This window comes from Zootermopsis nevadensis, unplaced genomic scaffold (genome assembly GCF_977971745.1).
Source record: "Zootermopsis nevadensis isolate Lab colony 2312 unplaced genomic scaffold, Znev_1.0 Znev_ptg000021l, whole genome shotgun sequence".
NCBI classification, from domain to species: Eukaryota; Metazoa; Arthropoda; class Insecta; order Blattodea; family Termopsidae; genus Zootermopsis; species Zootermopsis nevadensis.
In genome coordinates this window covers 8,903,726-8,920,409 of record NW_028259153.1, presented here as the reverse complement: position 1 = coordinate 8,920,409, position 16,684 = coordinate 8,903,726, and the positions used below count along the sequence as shown (strand labels likewise).

Sequence of the window (16,684 nt, the reverse complement as noted above, 5' to 3'; positions counted from 1 at the left end):
GCTTGAACTTTTGGTAAGACAAATTGTGAAGAATAGCAGCGCATGTCTTAAGATATTTGTACCAACTGCTGACATCCAAATAAGGCACTGAGAAAAATTTAACCTATGCAGTACAACATATACACTACGAATGAGAGAAATTTAATATAAATTTTTAGTCACTTTTTTAAGAAATAGCTAGTTTAAATTTGTATAAATGAGTAGGGAATAATTTAATCAAAAGCACTCAAAGAATACAACCTCAGTAAATCACAAAAGCTGTCCATCTGAAATGGGATCAAATCTTCTCAAATGTGCAGTATATTATAATAATCTATGGGTTAGATCAAGACAATAGAAATCAGTCACAGTAAAAATCTGCTCTGATTTCATTTTACTTTCAATTATAAATGTGAAAATAGGATTCTGAACACCACAGCCTGACACACATCAGTATAATGAAATATCATGGATCAATGAAACACACACTGCAATCTCCACTTCCTATTAAAGTATTCTCATATTAGCTTCCAATCATGTTAATAGACGAATAACAGTAAATCCTTACATTCTGGTAATTCCAAGCCTACCTGGTTATTGACCTGAGAATTGCTGTAAGACATGGTGCCAGCAGGCCTAACACCCAGCTGCCCTGCAGCTTGTTGTATATTTAACCGAGGCCTCTGTGGATACATTGGAGGTGGAGGGTAGCCCCCTGGCTGTGACATGGTTGTTGACGTATAAGCTGGAGGTGTTCCCGGAAGAGAAATTGTTGGGGACGATGGACTCTTCACTACTGTTTCACACTGCATCAAAGATTTCTGGATTGCACTGATGGCCATTCTCTCATTTATGTCATGTTGGTAACCACTGGTATCAGGTGAGGGCTCCATAACATCTAAAATGTTCAAAAGTGTTGCATTGTCTGAAATATAGAAATATCCATAATAAATATTCACAACTTAATAAAATGCATATGGTTTCATCGTTTGGTTTTACTCAATTGGTTTTAATACAGTGACATCTTAGCACAGTCCACAGACCAGGAGAAAATCCCTGCTACGAATTCGATATACGCGCATGCGCAAGATTTCACGGTGAGTGACGACCCGTCCTAAAAGCATTCGTTCCACGACCACTGAAAGAACAACAGACGACATGCTTTCATGTGTTCAAATGGGTACAGCTTTAAGTTTACGTCACAGTGGCACAGTGATTTAATCTAGAATATTATCGCAACACCCACAGAACACATTACAAGTGCGCTCACTACACGCTACTCTCAACTGCTTGATGTTTTCAGGTTGCGTGTAGTAGCGTAAAACTCTGACGTATCACACTTTCCACCAATAGCAGCCCTCTAGTCCACTTGATAGTAAACATTTCCCCTGCACTGCCCCAGAAACGAATCCCCCCCCCCAGGGCTTTTCTCCTGGTCCGTGGACAGTGCTACATACTTCTGAGAACCAAGGCCTTCTCTACTTGGTACTGAAATGGCAACTTAAAAAATAAATAAACAGAAAAAAACTTTGAATTAGATAAAACATTGTTTTAATATTTGAAGTGGTATCTTCTGCAAGCAGCAATGCCCTATGCTGAATACTTTTTGGTACTTCAGCATAAGCAAAGAAAACCTTACAGGCTCATCCATGTCTGTCTGACTGCATTCATTTGCAACGGTTCTTGTCACACTGTTGGAACCAACTTCTACACATTAGTGCAAGAATTATTTAATAAAGCACCACCATGAAAAGCGACAATGCTAGACTGAAATAAACATGTGTTCACCCTTGCAAGTGTCAAGGATCAACTGCAAAACATGCAAAGGGAAATGTGTTTGTGTGCAGCTGTTGCTGCCTCTGTTGACCCCCCCCCCCTCCCACAAAAAAAAAACAATGTGAAAACAATCAGCAGAGCCTGGTGTACCACAATGCAAGATCACATAAAGAATTACTTGAATTTGAAGCCACATCATTCAACATTAACAAAAGAACTATCAAATGTTCACAAGAATTGATGCCGTGACGCACGTCACGCCTGACTGGACACTTCCTTCTCTGTTCCTAGTTCTTCAAGTTGATATCTTAACTTCAATAACTTCAACTAAAATGTCTGTATGTGTTTCTGTTCTCCCTCATGCATGCTCTATCCCTGCCCCTTCAATCCTTGATTTAATCAATTACACCAATAATATCATGTGAACAGCATTCTCCAAATTTAATCTGATACACATTTCTTCATAAACGTAATTTTGGTTTGTTTGTTATTCCCAACTGACATTTTTTTAAGAACTGATCACCTATTTGAAATGGAGATTTTGTATCCTGCATTCTATCACATCAGTTAATTCTCCAAAAATAAATTAGATACAACATTGAGACCTACCTGCTGTAATGATGGAATCGGGCACAATGTCGATGACTTGGTCTAAAAGCTCGGACAACACGGGGTCAGACGACTGGTTCTCCCAGCTGCAGCCGTCAACTGCACCCACATGACCTACATTTCTGAAGTCCCCAGATGTACACGTGACAGGAGTAACAAACAAAGATTCCTGCTGATGAGTATGCCCACGCTGCTGCTGCTGTTGTTGCTGCTGTTGTTGTTGTTGTTGTTGTTGTTGTTGTTGATGATGATGATGATGATGTTGTTTCTGTTGCAGCAAAACCTGTTGTTGCAGCTGTTGTTGGTGCTGCTGCTGTTGCTCTGCATGGTTCAAGGTGAAGTTGGGGCCAGGTTGACGCCGTCCCGGTACCTGCTGCTGGACGCTTGGCCTCATGTTACTTTGCGTTGTGGACGGAGGTTGTAGCCCTCCAGCTGACCACCCTAACGAGAAAGGGCTTTATATAATTGCAGTCACCATTCAATAAAATCAGAATACTGCAATATGATCTCTGTCGAAAGTCATAAATTGAATGATTGACAAACTTTTTAATGGAACCCATGTCACCAGATTGGTCATTACTTCTTATCTTTACAGACAAAATACTGCAGATGAAATTCACTTCAAGCTCAAAAAAATAAACTCAGATAAGCAAAAGAATTATACCACTATAACAAAGAGGAAATAAAACTTTGCGCATGGCAGTCCAACTTCTGAAAAACCATAAATATGCGACTGTCCATATCAAACATATTAAAAATATGAGTACTGACATTAAACAACTCACCTCCAGGCCTAACTTTTGCAGGATCCACCACTCGTGGAAGCTTCTCCTGGGGTACGGCTGAGATGATGGAGGCTGGAATGGGAGGAATTGTGGTAGGTTTCGAAGGCTGCTTGGCTAAGAGCGAGGCAAGCATTTGGTTCTTCTCCCACAACTTGCTCTTGCCTCCACTACTGGTGGTGCTGGGGCCTGGGGAGTTCACCTGTGGACCTGAGTGAAGTAATCCATCCAAAGTTCTCTTTGTGGTAGGCATCCCACCACCATCATCACCCTCATCACTAGGACGCTTACGTGTACCAATAATAGATGAGGCAGTCAAACCAGTCATGGGGTCTGTGTTGGACGGAGGCGAAGGCGTGGGATTTGTGTAACCAAGTGACTTCAGAAGAGGATCTTCTGTTTGCTGCTGCTGACCTGTGTCCATAGACATTGGCAGGGGCTTCCGTTCCTCGTCTTGCTTCTTCAGCAGTTGCTGCAACAGTTCGTTTTGCTTCTGATGTTCCAAGTCATCATCATCACTCTTCTCATTCAGCAGCTGTAACACATACACAATTAAACATAGGAAGAAGTTCCCTACTCAGTTTTGGCTGTTACTTAATTTCTTTACCGCAGGCTGCTCTTCTATTCCACCAAGCAGCACCATTAAATCCAACTAGTGCCTGCTGCCTGTCTGAAGGAAGCCTGGCAAGTCTTCCAGCAATGCCCAATCAATACACATTCACACTGAAGATGGCAACTCCAGTAATTGCTGAACAGGAAATTCTCAATATTTGGTGTGGCTCAATTCCAAAACCCAAAGTTACGTGTAAAATTAGATAAACTGTTTACTTCATACAAAATAAAACAAGACAAACTTTCTTCTATTAAATAAGATAACACTTTTACTGTATGTCTGACTAAATTTCAAGTGCATATATATTTTAAGCCAGTGTAAAGCTTAGAATATAATGAAGGAATCAAGACTTTTCCTCTACACAAGTGTAACAGATGTGAGAGAAAAATTCTGCAAGCAGAAACATCTGGAGACGGCCGTCTTCTGTGTCGCTGCAACATGTAGTCTAGTAAAATTGTACCAATGTTTTGGAAGTACTTGTCACCTCCATCATCAGGGCAATGACTACATGGCACAATCACCCAGAAGACAGCCATCTACATACTCACTGGCATCAGAACCTCAAAACTCAATCAGGATCAACGGTTTGTTGGTGCATTGTGAGTACGAGCTGGAGCCTGGACATTCCACTCCGTTGCTTTTACACAGCAGAAACATTATAGGCCAAAAATCTCTCAAAATGTCTTAATACAAAATCATTACTTATGAGAATACTGTCTACTCAAAATAATCATCAAATTATTTTACTTGCATACCAAATTACTAAACATGTTATTAATGCAACCTAATTTAAGAGTTGGGGAAAAGGGACAGGAACACATTTCTGTCACAATTTCCTGGTACCGCTGAAGCAACTGGCAGTTACTGTCCAAAATTCAAACTGGAACACCTGTGCAAATTGCAGTATTAACTTTAAAATATCACTTTTGTCCACATGCACGACATTTAGTATGTAAAATACTTACTATAATCTGCACTTGTGAAAATTTTATGTTCAACCTGTATTTTCAGGAGCATCTTTTACAGGGTCTCCAAACTGGCTAACCTGCTCCAACTACTAAAATCAATTATGAATTATCTCTTTATCAATACTGGGAACCTGTGACCGATCATAACAGATAACTTTGTACAGCATACTTGCGGAGCACATCAATTACTATAGTCAGCAAAGAAGTCAACAATTCCTATACACGTATCAAAGTCATGCAACTCACAAATCAGTTTAAATACCTTGAGCAGCATGTTGTTGCTGTTACTAGAGACTTTGGGAGTGTCAGAGGAAGATGTGTTGCGTGCTCCCACATGCCTGGAGCCTGGGCTAGACCTCATGACTGTTGAGTCATCTCCACGTGCATCATCCTTATCATCTTGGTTCAGCAGTCCCTTCAGAATACGATTTTCATTCTGAGCATCCGATCCATCACCCAGTCCTGTGTGGTCCATGGGCTCACTGCCTTCTTCTCCGCCAGTGCTGGGACGTTTGTTGGTCAGGAGATTACGCAGACGCGTGTTAGACGAACCCTCCCCAACATTCACACCATTCCCCACATCCACAATCCCGTCCTTGGAGTCCTTGCTCTCATCTAGGCTGAAGCCCGAACTAGGGCCCTGTTCCTGCAGGGGACTGAATGGAAACGAGTTACCAAACGGATTAGCAGGTGTGGTGGCCCGGTTAGTTCCGGCAGGGCTTGGCTGCGTGGCAGTTGCATAGGGATTGAGGGGACTGGAGCACATGGCACCTACGGGGCTATAGCTTGGCACACTTGGGGGCCGTGGAGTGGGCACAGGAGTGACACTCTGGCGAGAGTCGGGCCGCTCGCCCCATCCTGAAGGAGTCTGCGGAGCCCCTGTACGGTCCAAACTATTTTCACTGGTCCCCAGGTCCCAAGTTGAGGTTGGGAAGAAGTCAAAATCATTGAGGGTAAGATCACTGTTCAGTGTATAGGTTGTGTACGATGAGCTGGTGTTGAGGGTTATTGTATTACTTGTGTCACTGATTGAGTTGCTGCCAAGATGACCGAACCCACTTGAACTCACACGACTGCCAGCACTGGAGCTGGTACCACCACTGGACTGACCATTCACAGGTCCACCCATCAGCGGGCCACCCAAAGAATTGCTATTGCTACTTGAGGGCCCAGATGCAACTGAGCCTGCGGAACTCTGGCCCAATGACAACATGGAGCCGCCTCGTGGAGAGTTGGTCTGGGAGTTGGATAGATGGCCACACTCGGCAGGAGCAATCTCATTATCGCTGCGGATGGTCGGACAGGCAGGCAGACAGTCAGACGGTCCAGGCAGGGGCACAGCGAAGGACACGACACACATGGGGAAGGAAAGAGAGAGAAAATATATCAATAGAACTGCCCATAATATAAACAACTTACACTACCAATCTGCATTTGTCAGATGGGATAGAGAAATTTAAACTTGCAAGATAACTCCTAAATGGAAATAATGGCGCTAACAATGAATTAAGAGAAATATATGAGAATAAATTACAGGATAAGTATGACCAAGGTAGAAAAAGAAATGCAACATGCAACATATACAAGAGGAAACAGTGTGACAGAAATCGTAAGAAAGTGAATGTGACCATCTCTCCAACACCCAGATGATTCTCTCAGCATGCAACAGAACCCCCTCCCCTAACAATACTACTGTGCAGTGCCAGCCGGAATAACCAAGACAAAACCAACACCGTATGTGAATGCAGGCAAGCTAGTGCAACTTCAATGCATTTGCAACAGCATGTTAATGCCTAAAGGTTTGTGTGAGTGAGGCAGCGCACGTAAACAACGTGCAATACAACAGAATTCTAGTTCAAATAAAAGTTATGTACACACAGTCTCTACAGGTTGCAGCATGTGACCATGTTAGTACTTCGGAATGGACTAGCATATTTACTGACTTCTTCAGCAGCCAATGCTGAAAAGTTCCAAAACACAAAATTTAATCATGCACAATACATCACAATATTATGACCTCCTTTAAGATGCCAACATGTATGGCCTTTCCAGTTGAAAAAATGAATATCAGTCGTCTGAATGAAGCAACACGTGAAAATATTACAAATAAATAGTTTAGTACATACGTGTAATGCCTGAATTTGAAGTACATTTCAACAACCCATTTCTGAAAAGTGTGTTACACAGTGTATGTACAGAGCTAAAACATGACATGAAACATGTATGGATCAAAATGTCAATCACCACTGAGACTGTTCCTACATATATGCCCCATAGCATAACTGTGGATAAAAATAAAAAATAAATCCGTGGCATAACAGCCCTCTGAGAGCCAAAGCCGACTAGCTGGCTGCTGGCCTCACGTTCACATGCCTAAGCAGAGGTGAACGATCATCCGACCAGATATAGGGTGACATGTGGTCAGCACGACGAACCCCCAGCCATTGCTAGTTTTCATGACCGGATTACGCTACTCATTGTAGCTCCCCAATTTCCTCACGATGCTGGGTTGGCACCGGTCCCATACACTGGTCGAAAATCTCATGAGAAAATTTCTTCTCCCCCGAGACTCGAACCAGCGCGCATTCCATATCGCCCGTCCAAAGCATGATGCCTCAGACCACGTGGCTACGGCGCGGGACGCATAACTGTGATAACCTTTCAAATATTCATTTCTGTATTAATGTAATTGCCTGCCTGGCTTTCTGTTTTAACACTAAGTTATAAAAACCATAAAATCTTACAAACTGTAGGAAAGGAACTAAGCTGTACACATGTGTGCTGGGAAATTTGTTAAAAGAGAGATGGGGTGTGTTGTTAAAATGGTTGAGGAGGATGGTCCAGACAGAATTTACACTGATAACCACTAAGGCATAAATACTGTTATACTGATATCAACAACATCAAAATATGAAGATGAAAAAATTAAACAGGTCATGGCTTCAAATTTCTGTGCATGTACTGATATATACTTCATGAATAGAATGTGAGAGAACTCGAGAGGATTTATGTTTTTGAACAAATAATGAACGTATATACGACTACAGAAACATGAAGCCTATAGTACTACTGAATAACACTTCTTACAACACATTTTCAAATGTTTAGGGGTGTCGTGCATCAAAAACAATGACGGAAGATACAGCCCTTGCCTCAGTATGCAAACTCATAGAGCAAACAGAAGGTGTGAGTTCCAATCCGCATGTGAAAGAACTCATCATGAACATATCATGCATGAGAGTCAAATTTCCTCATATGAAACCTTTTCTCTATGTTTTCCTCAAGATGCTCATGGCATAAGAAAGAGTGAGAACACACTTATCATTGCTAAGATTTAAATTAAATTTACAAATTTTGAAGATCATTACCACCTCAATTTTAACATAAAAACTGAGAAGCAGGTGATCTCATACATTTTAGTTCATGACTGGCACAAATACACAAAGCAAAAATAATTATTCTTTGAAATGAATTACAAATTATCTGTGCTGAAAATGAAATAAGGTAAATTTACAATTTACAAAACAGTTATGAATATGTGAAATCAATATGTAACAAAATGCGTGCAAATTTAATAAAAGTATCCCACGGCTCGCCTCCAAGTTTGTCAAATACTTCATCAGGTAAGTATAAATATTCTAATCCCTTTGTAACATGCAAAAGAGCTTGCAAAGTGATAAAAAAGTGGGGGGGGGGGCTGCCTACTTCTTTTCAGAAGAGCCCCAATCCATTCCAGTACTTCCATCAGATTCAAAGCCACACTGAATACAACAGAACGTGGCACATGAGCTCTTGTAACTCACAGCAATATTGTATGTTGTATGCTCTTCTCCATACTAACGACCACACTGCAATCTTTATGCTATCATGTGCAACGCAGTTCATATTCATATTTACAGTAGCCTTACCAAAATTTTCACATTTTTTTAATTAATTGCAAACAATTGATTTCTCACCATCTCTGATGGAACGGGATATGCGCCACAAACATACTTGGATATAGCAACTTCATGACCAAATATGCACCAATATATGAGAGATAATCTTAAACGTGCAACAAAACACACTATATGTGGATACCATTCTATAATGGTTTCATATCTCCTGTAAGAGATACAGCGATCAATGATAAGCTCCAGACTTTATCTCTTTTTGAGTTAAACTTTAAACTGTCTTAACATCCAAGAATAAGTGAGAGCCGATTCATGTAACTGCTATTGACATGACTGTAATGAAACATGGCTAGAATAAAACTATATTCTCAATGGAAATAAATTTATAATTACCTATTTTTTTCCATACATACATTTAGTATTAAGTAAGAGTTTGTGTTAAAATCCGACAGCAACATACTACACGTTTTAAAAATTATCAATTTGTCCGGGTTTTGAATACATCAAGACAGCTGGCGTTAATATAATATTCCAGAGATAAAATAAAAGTAGTTAAAAAATAATTATTGTGAAGGAGAAGTGACAGATGTCTTTGCTACAGTATCCTTTTACACTTTAACCAATTAATTTAAAAAAATTACTAATAGCAGCTTACCTTTACCAAAAAGAAATAAATAATAATTCAAGACTGTCAGCAAATACAAGTCATTTTCTGCTTCAAGTTTAGAATTGTTATGTACATTTTTAAAAGCTGCATTATGCACTTTTTATGAAAAAAGAAACAACTTGTAATTTGAAAAGTACTTTTCAATGATGGCTCCAAATTGCATACACTTTATAAGTAACGATATACATGCCCCAATATACAATTAATCTATCATTAACAACATTACTTATCCTTGGTGATGCATGCTATAAAAGGTTAAAAAGAATCCAAAATAAAGCAGACAAAATCAACCTTTTGATGCAGCGCACTAAACCATCACACCCTACTAATAACGAGAACTGAAGTAACATATGGAATGAATTAAATGCACCTGTTCTTGTGAAGTGATTCACTTGAACAATGATATCACCAAACAGGTGTCATCAATTATACATGCAACAAGAAGCTTCATGACAGCCAACCTTAACAACAAAAATATCAAGAAACAAGAATAATTCACTTTAGGATTTATTCATGGGGTAAGTACTGATGGAAGTGCCACACAATATGGCAATGAATATTTACGTACATGTATGGAACCTTAGAACTGCTACAAAAAAACTTCTACTTCTTTCAAGGAGTCTTGTTCTCAAGCACATATACTTTTGGATTTTTATTTACAATTTTATTTGGTTTTACTACAGAGAAGACAAAAACATTAACCTGAAGAGATATATGGTCAGGGCCATTACTTTCAGCAACTGTCTACACCAGTGGTCCCCAACCTTTTTTGTGCACATTTGAGAGTTTACGAGATCGTGGCGGGCACCAACCAATTAACAAAGCCAAATTTTCTTTTTTCTGGACACCAATTAATACGCAAAACAACACGACGTTTAATGATACAAGAAACCATGCAATCAAAAGTACAATTATTATTACTCAAGTGGGAAGTTAGTGTGATGTTTGGTGCTGCATTTCATCGGCCTGTTTTTCAAATTTGGGAGTGTAGGATGATGACGCTGCTCACAAACAATCGTCAAGATGGGCGTCAGTAAGTCAAGATCTGCGCTTTGATTTTATAATGTTCGCAATTGAACGGCCTTCATTATTCGGCCTTTATTATTCTTTCCGTAACAATGCGGGCAGCCAAAAAAAAAAGCCATGGCACCCGCAGGCACCGCTGCTCTACACAGAAGGTTCATGGTTCTATTCCATTTTGTCTTAGACAGATCATTATCAGCATATTCTCAAATCTGTCTAATACACGCAGGTCAATTTATGAACTAAAACTAATTCCAAAAAAGGATCAAGCCATAAAAGAGCTGGAGGATATGCAACCTTCCAAAAGAAACCAAGCAAGGCGAAGCATCACACCAACGACAAAATATGTTCAGTATTTAGTCCAAATTACCTGCAACAGAAAGCATTCAGCACTTACCCGATGATGGAGTGTGTCGCCATGATAAAGTCAGGTTCCTGGGGAATAGTGCCATTTGATTTGAACAGCTTCGACTTTGTCTGCACATGAATGTACTTGTCGGGGGCAGTGACTCGCAACCTGTATGGCAGACTGGTGCTATGCCCTGTATTCACAGCCTCTTTCAGATGGTTCGTTAGCTTTTGCAGGTCATGCTGATGACACAGCTCCTGTATGATGCAGCCCATAAGATCCTGTCCAATATAAAGGAAAAATTAATAAACAGCGACAATATTTGCATGTGTAAACAGAGAAAGCAGAGAGAGAAAACATGTTCTCTAAACTGGTATTTCTCGATGCAGTCAGATCCTTAAACTCAAATTATTTCCCACACGCAACCAAAAGACATGGACTTGCGCAATTCTGTAACAGATGATAACATATAATTATCTGACAGTGATACTTTTAAAATTCTTATTTGATGGAGACGTAACATCCAAATGTTCCTATTACACAGAAAAAGTACTAAATTTATTTTCACATATGCTACAATCATCTTTCATAAATCATCTTTTTATCCTGATAAAAAAACTGAATCGCAGCTTTAAATCGTGCACAGATGAAAATCCACAATTCAAAAAACAATTTCGGGTGTTTCAATATCATCAAAATGTTCAGGCACTACTTCACTAAGCATGAAATGCTACTGGTAGGGCGTCCCTAGCTGCATTGGTTGAGGGGTAGAGGTCAGACTAAGACAGGTACTTTGGTCCTCCAGGTTGGGGGTTGGTCGCAAGGCTAACAACCTTGCACCATAAAAAGGAAGATGTTTCGAAACCTCAATCAAAGCCTCGAACAGACGGACCTAACAGAGGACCGAATACCGGCTAGAGAGCCATAGAAGAAGAATATGATACTATCCTCTATTTTCTAGAAGACATATCTTCCAAAAGAGTCAGATACATTTAACAAAACATGCTCCTACAAACATTAAAATTGCAAATACATAATTTAACGCTCAAAAAAACTAATAACGTAAATATGATAATACAACTTTCAGTCCAAACTTTACAGAGCACAAAAAGTTTGTAGTTAAATTTGTCCAATTTCAGCCAGAACAAAACTTTGTTAACAAAGAAGTATTACCAAGATCATCCCTGTTAAATGTTCTTACACACTCAAACTGAGCATAAAACTGGTGGAAATTCCAACAAAATCCTGATATACATGGCTGGGGGGCTGCTTCTGTGGGTGTCAAACCACAATCTAAAACAGAATATCATTCCCCACTGGTCAGGCCATGGCTCTGCCCCGACCAGCACTTTCCTATATCTCAAACCTATTTATTCCATGCGGCTTATTCGTGACCCTGATGATGGAGGCAGCAAGGACCCCTGGGTGTGAAGATAGTTATCATCTAAATGTAAGCAGATTTTACGACGACGACGACTCACCTTGTTGAGGTATTGGGAATACGTCGATGAGACACCGCTGGTGTCTACACCGATGATCTTTCCACTAGTGTCCAGTTTAGTGGTAAATTGTTCAAACGGCACCCCGGACTGCTTCTCGTTTTGAGGGATACGCCGCGCGACACACATGAGGCACGGACCCACTTCTGCAGATTCCGAAGTGACATCCCCACCTTCTGCCTTTTCACTTGGGTATGGTAATAAAGTAGATGAGATCTGGACAAAAAAAATCACTCTCAAGCATTAGCTCATAACACAAAGAGAATCGACAAAAAGTGCGGAACACAGAAATATACGCCATAAATGAATTTCATTTGGTACGTCTCACATTCAGAAGAAACAAAATATCTTGCAGGCCTTTATTTCCAATAACATCTTCCACAGAAAGTACAATTACCTAATTTTGTTCAATTCCAAATTACTTATAAATTAATCGTGCAATTCGACCATCGCCACAGGTCACTCGGAACACGGCACAATCTGTACAGAGTATAACAGAATCTCTGTTAACAGTGAATGAGCATATGTGATGAAATGTTGTGCCGTAGACAGATACGTTACCTATCTACCTATCAAGGAAAGATAAGGCAACACACCTGCATATTTTCATATTTGGATACCCTCTGCTGCTTTTCCTCCATAGTCTCGTCCTGATTGTCCGGAGGCTTGATCAGAAATCGACAGCTGAAGCTCCGGTTTCTATTGGGGGATGGCTCTGGGTTCCAGCCTGTGAATACAGAGCCCTTCGTGAGTCTTTACAAGTGATCACCGAGTCATGCCGCCTTATCTCACACAATGATTATAAAATCTGAAGCTCTAGACTATCTTGGTTGGTTCCATTGCTGAATCACAAAGTTAAAGTATGAGCTATTCTTCTTATTTATTACGCCATCTCCTTTACAGGAGGTTGGCGACATATCCTCTTCTCCGACTGGGACCTGTTCACATGTTTTTTAGGCCTTCTTCTGTGTGTATGGAGTATGGAGTGCCACGGAGAAACCTGGGAAGCCCCAGAGGAAAACTCCGTGTTGCCTAGACCACAGCCTTGCCCAACACAAGTTATAAATTCGGGCACCGCCGGGAATCGAACCCGGGACCCCAGGATCACAAGGCCAGCGTTCTAACCGCTAGATCAAACTTTGATGTGTCTGAAGTATACATCAATAAGTGAACAAAAGTGTACAGAATGAAATTCTAAATGAACTATCAAACCATCGCAAAAACTCAGAATGACATCACTGTAACAACCCTCAAATATTTTACAATTAAATGGAGTCTCTTGAAAGCAAATCGTATTTACAGTATAATGGATATTTGGGCCTAGGAGAGAAGACGATGATGAGCTTAAAAATCTGTACTCCGCCCCCAGTATTGTCAGGGTGAGTAAGTCGAGAAGAAGGAGATGGTCGGGGCATGTAGCGCGCATGGATGGGGCAAGAGGTGTGCACCGGGTACTGGTTGGGAAGTCTGAGGGGAAGAGACCGCTGGGGAGACCTAGACGTAGATGGGATGATAATGTCAGGCGGGATCTGTGGGAGATAGGAGTTGAAGGAGACTGGATTTTGTTGGCCCAGGACAGGGTCCGGTGGAGGGCTTTGGTTAATTCGGTGATGAACCTTCGGGTTCGGTAAGTCATCTAGTTAGTTAGTTTAAACAGTATAATGATGAAATAGCAAACCATTTGGGATTGTCAATACACAACAGCTACAGTTCTGCCACATGGTCACTATTACGTCATGGCTCGTAAAAGGAGATTGGCTTTTTACTAACCTATTGACATAGGCAGCAGGCTGGCACTGAAACGTGCATGGTCTCCAAGGTGGATGATATTATAAATACTTTGGCCAAGGACATCATCCTTGGTATACTTGATGAATTGGCACACATTCTCAGTGACATACTCCACCTTCCCCTCCGTGTTCACCACAAACAAGAAGCCCTCGAGGGCCTGCAACAACAACAAAATTCAGACACAGAATAACATTATGCCATGCGACTACCAGCTGATACTACAATGCAGGTAAATACCATTATTAATACTACTCTTGAAAATTGAAAAACGTGCTGATTTTCTCAAGTACGAGAAAAACAGGAATTAACAACAATAACATTCATGTAAAAATTAAAAGAAAAACATATTTAGATTATACTCTTATTATAAAGTAAAGTATATTTTAGCTTATTCTTATTAAGGTTAATCATTAAAAGTCACTTAATCTCTGCCAGTTTCTTACAATCATTCATCCTCTCACCTCTCTACTGCCTATTTCTAACAATCATTTTCTTAAAAATCAACAGATGTAACAATCAGATTTTTTTTCGTGTCCAGTACACACAATTCAGCTTGGTGTGATTTGGTTAGCAGGATTCACGACCCATCAGTACATGGGTTCGATCGGGACCGCTGTGACCCCCTTTTCGCGAGATGATGATGAAAGTGGAGTAATTGTTGGGATGCCACGGAGAAACCGGGGAAACCCCGGAGGAAAACTCAAACACAAGTTGTAAATCTGAGCACCGCCGGGAATCGAACCCGGGACCTCAGCGTTCTAACCGTTAGACCACCGTGGCGGTTCAACAATCAGATAATGTAATATTTGTTTCAATGAGGACTGTAGATAAATATGGTGGTATAAACTACGTGAGCAAGATCAGGATTGCATCCAAAATTATATTTTTGGTGTAAGATCCCGCCTGAGAATATCCTCCCATCTACGTCTAGGTCTCCCCAGCGGTCTCTTCCGCTCAGGTTTCCCGACTAATACCCGGTGCACACCTCTTGCCCCATCCATGCATGTCACATGCCCTGTCCATCTCAATCTTCTTGATTTGATTAATATTACTGCTTCCGTAGTGTAATGATTGGCCATTATTCTACTAATGGAGGGCACTAAAAGTCTACTTAAGGACCCATGCAACATTACCAGGCTTTCTTCAGACAAAATAAACACTTATTTCTTGGCTTACTTAATATCACTGCATTACGTAAGAGGGATTATAGCAGCTTAAGTTTGTAAGCACAGAATTAGTTAACTGGTTTTAATTTATTAGCTGACATTTATTCTTTTTCTTTTTCCGGTTTAACAATATTTGTACATTATCCGGTACCCTCTACGGGTCCCCAACTTTTTTCAGTTGGCTTGATCTATGGACATTCGGTAGGACTCCCTGGACGAGGGATCGGCCCGTCGTAAGGCCTCTACCTGCACACAGGACAGCACAACATAGAAAAACGGGGACAAACATCCGTGGCTTGAGTGGGATTCGAACCCACGGTCCCGCTCACATTTACTTAATTTCTTATAAAAAGATAATACGCTGAATTTTTTACTTTCACTTTTTAACCTTCCGACTGTTTTGGGGACAATTAACTTAACTCCATACCTCCTGTGTGTTTTACAAGCAACGAAGACGTACCTCTAGCAATAAAGGTCCAAACACCTCGTTGGCTAGGATCGTGGGCTTGGAGGAGGAGACTTCTCCTTGTTGAACGGCATCACTGCTGGTTCCCTCTTGTTGCTTGATGTGTTGAATCTGAAAACCCCCAGCATGAACACTGTATTTGATACTTAGGTCCGGTTTCGTACATCCACTGGGAAAACTTCTTGAGAGAGTAATTTTGACAGACAGATAACTTTTATTTAATAAAATTACCTTAAATAACACACCATTATTCCAACTACCTGAGTAACTAGTAGCTTGTCAATGACACTCCGGCCCATGAAATTAAATTATTTAGCTTGTACGAACAAAAATACACATTTAATGTAACACTATTCTTCAGCGTTACATAACATTAACTTTAAAAAGGGTTAATTCCTTATGGATATGGAAGAAAGGCCACGACTGTGGTGTGTTTTCCAGATTTCACATACATCCTTCTTCTCTAAAACCGATTAGAGCTTCAACTGAGCCAACAACAATCCCCTACCTGATGCACTGTTTCTTTGAGGATGGCGCACTTGTCCGGCTTGACTGAGAGAGAGCTCATGTCAGCAAAGCTGGCGGAAATCAGCTCGGCCAGCTCTTCAATGTAGATATTTTCCTGTTCTCGACGCCGCTTCTCATTACGGCACTTATTACTGTAAAACAGAAAAACTCAAGTCAATTCACGAATTACGCACACGTTAGTTCCACGTCCAACATGTGCACTCCTTTGAGTTTAATTAGTTTTGACATCATTCAGCTTCCTAGATACGTACGAGTTGTTATTTAGTTCTGTCGCAAATATTTAAGACATTCGGTATCGTCTGCTAATCAAAAATAGTTTCACAATGGACGGAAAACATAAAGAATAAAATAGCGGGCATGAAATATAAACCATCGAATGGGAGCATAGAATTCAGTATAAAACAGAACATAATAATTACTGTAAAAAATAAACAGTGTGTCATTAAAACACGAGTGAGCATTAACTTCTGACATCTTTGTTTAATCTCTTTTGGAAATGAGTTACATTTAACTAAATACAATAAAAAGAAGTAATCCATCGCCATGAATCAAAGTTCTTTGGTTTGTAACGAAAG

The 16,684-nt window shown here is 40.4% G+C and overlaps 1 protein-coding gene across 11 annotated transcripts in view; it reads right to left on the bottom strand.

The window, feature by feature from the left end:
* The window catches only part of tai (basic helix-loop-helix family member taiman), a 443,569-nt gene that overhangs the window by 32,944 nt on the left and 393,941 nt on the right, over positions 1-16,684 (bottom strand). For 7 of the 11 annotated variants that reach the window (XM_087352653.1, XM_087352650.1, XM_087352649.1 and 4 more), the window contains exons 3-12: positions 16,090-16,240; positions 15,576-15,692; positions 13,929-14,106; positions 12,755-12,885; positions 12,141-12,374; positions 10,708-10,940; positions 4,990-6,013; positions 3,150-3,681; positions 2,365-2,805; positions 570-904 (exon numbers count right to left, since the gene is read on the bottom strand). In XM_087352653.1, coding sequence (XP_087208779.1) covers positions 570-904; positions 2,365-2,805; positions 3,150-3,681; positions 4,990-6,013; positions 10,708-10,940; positions 12,141-12,374; positions 12,755-12,885; positions 13,929-14,106; positions 15,576-15,692; positions 16,090-16,240 — 3,376 coding nt within the window. The remainder of the gene's footprint in view (positions 1-569; positions 905-2,364; positions 2,806-3,149; positions 3,682-4,989; positions 6,014-10,707; positions 10,941-12,140; positions 12,375-12,754; positions 12,886-13,928; positions 14,107-15,575; positions 15,693-16,089; positions 16,241-16,684) is intronic. The other 4 variants (XM_087352647.1, XM_087352648.1, XM_087352646.1 and 1 more) reach the window with 4 other exon arrangements.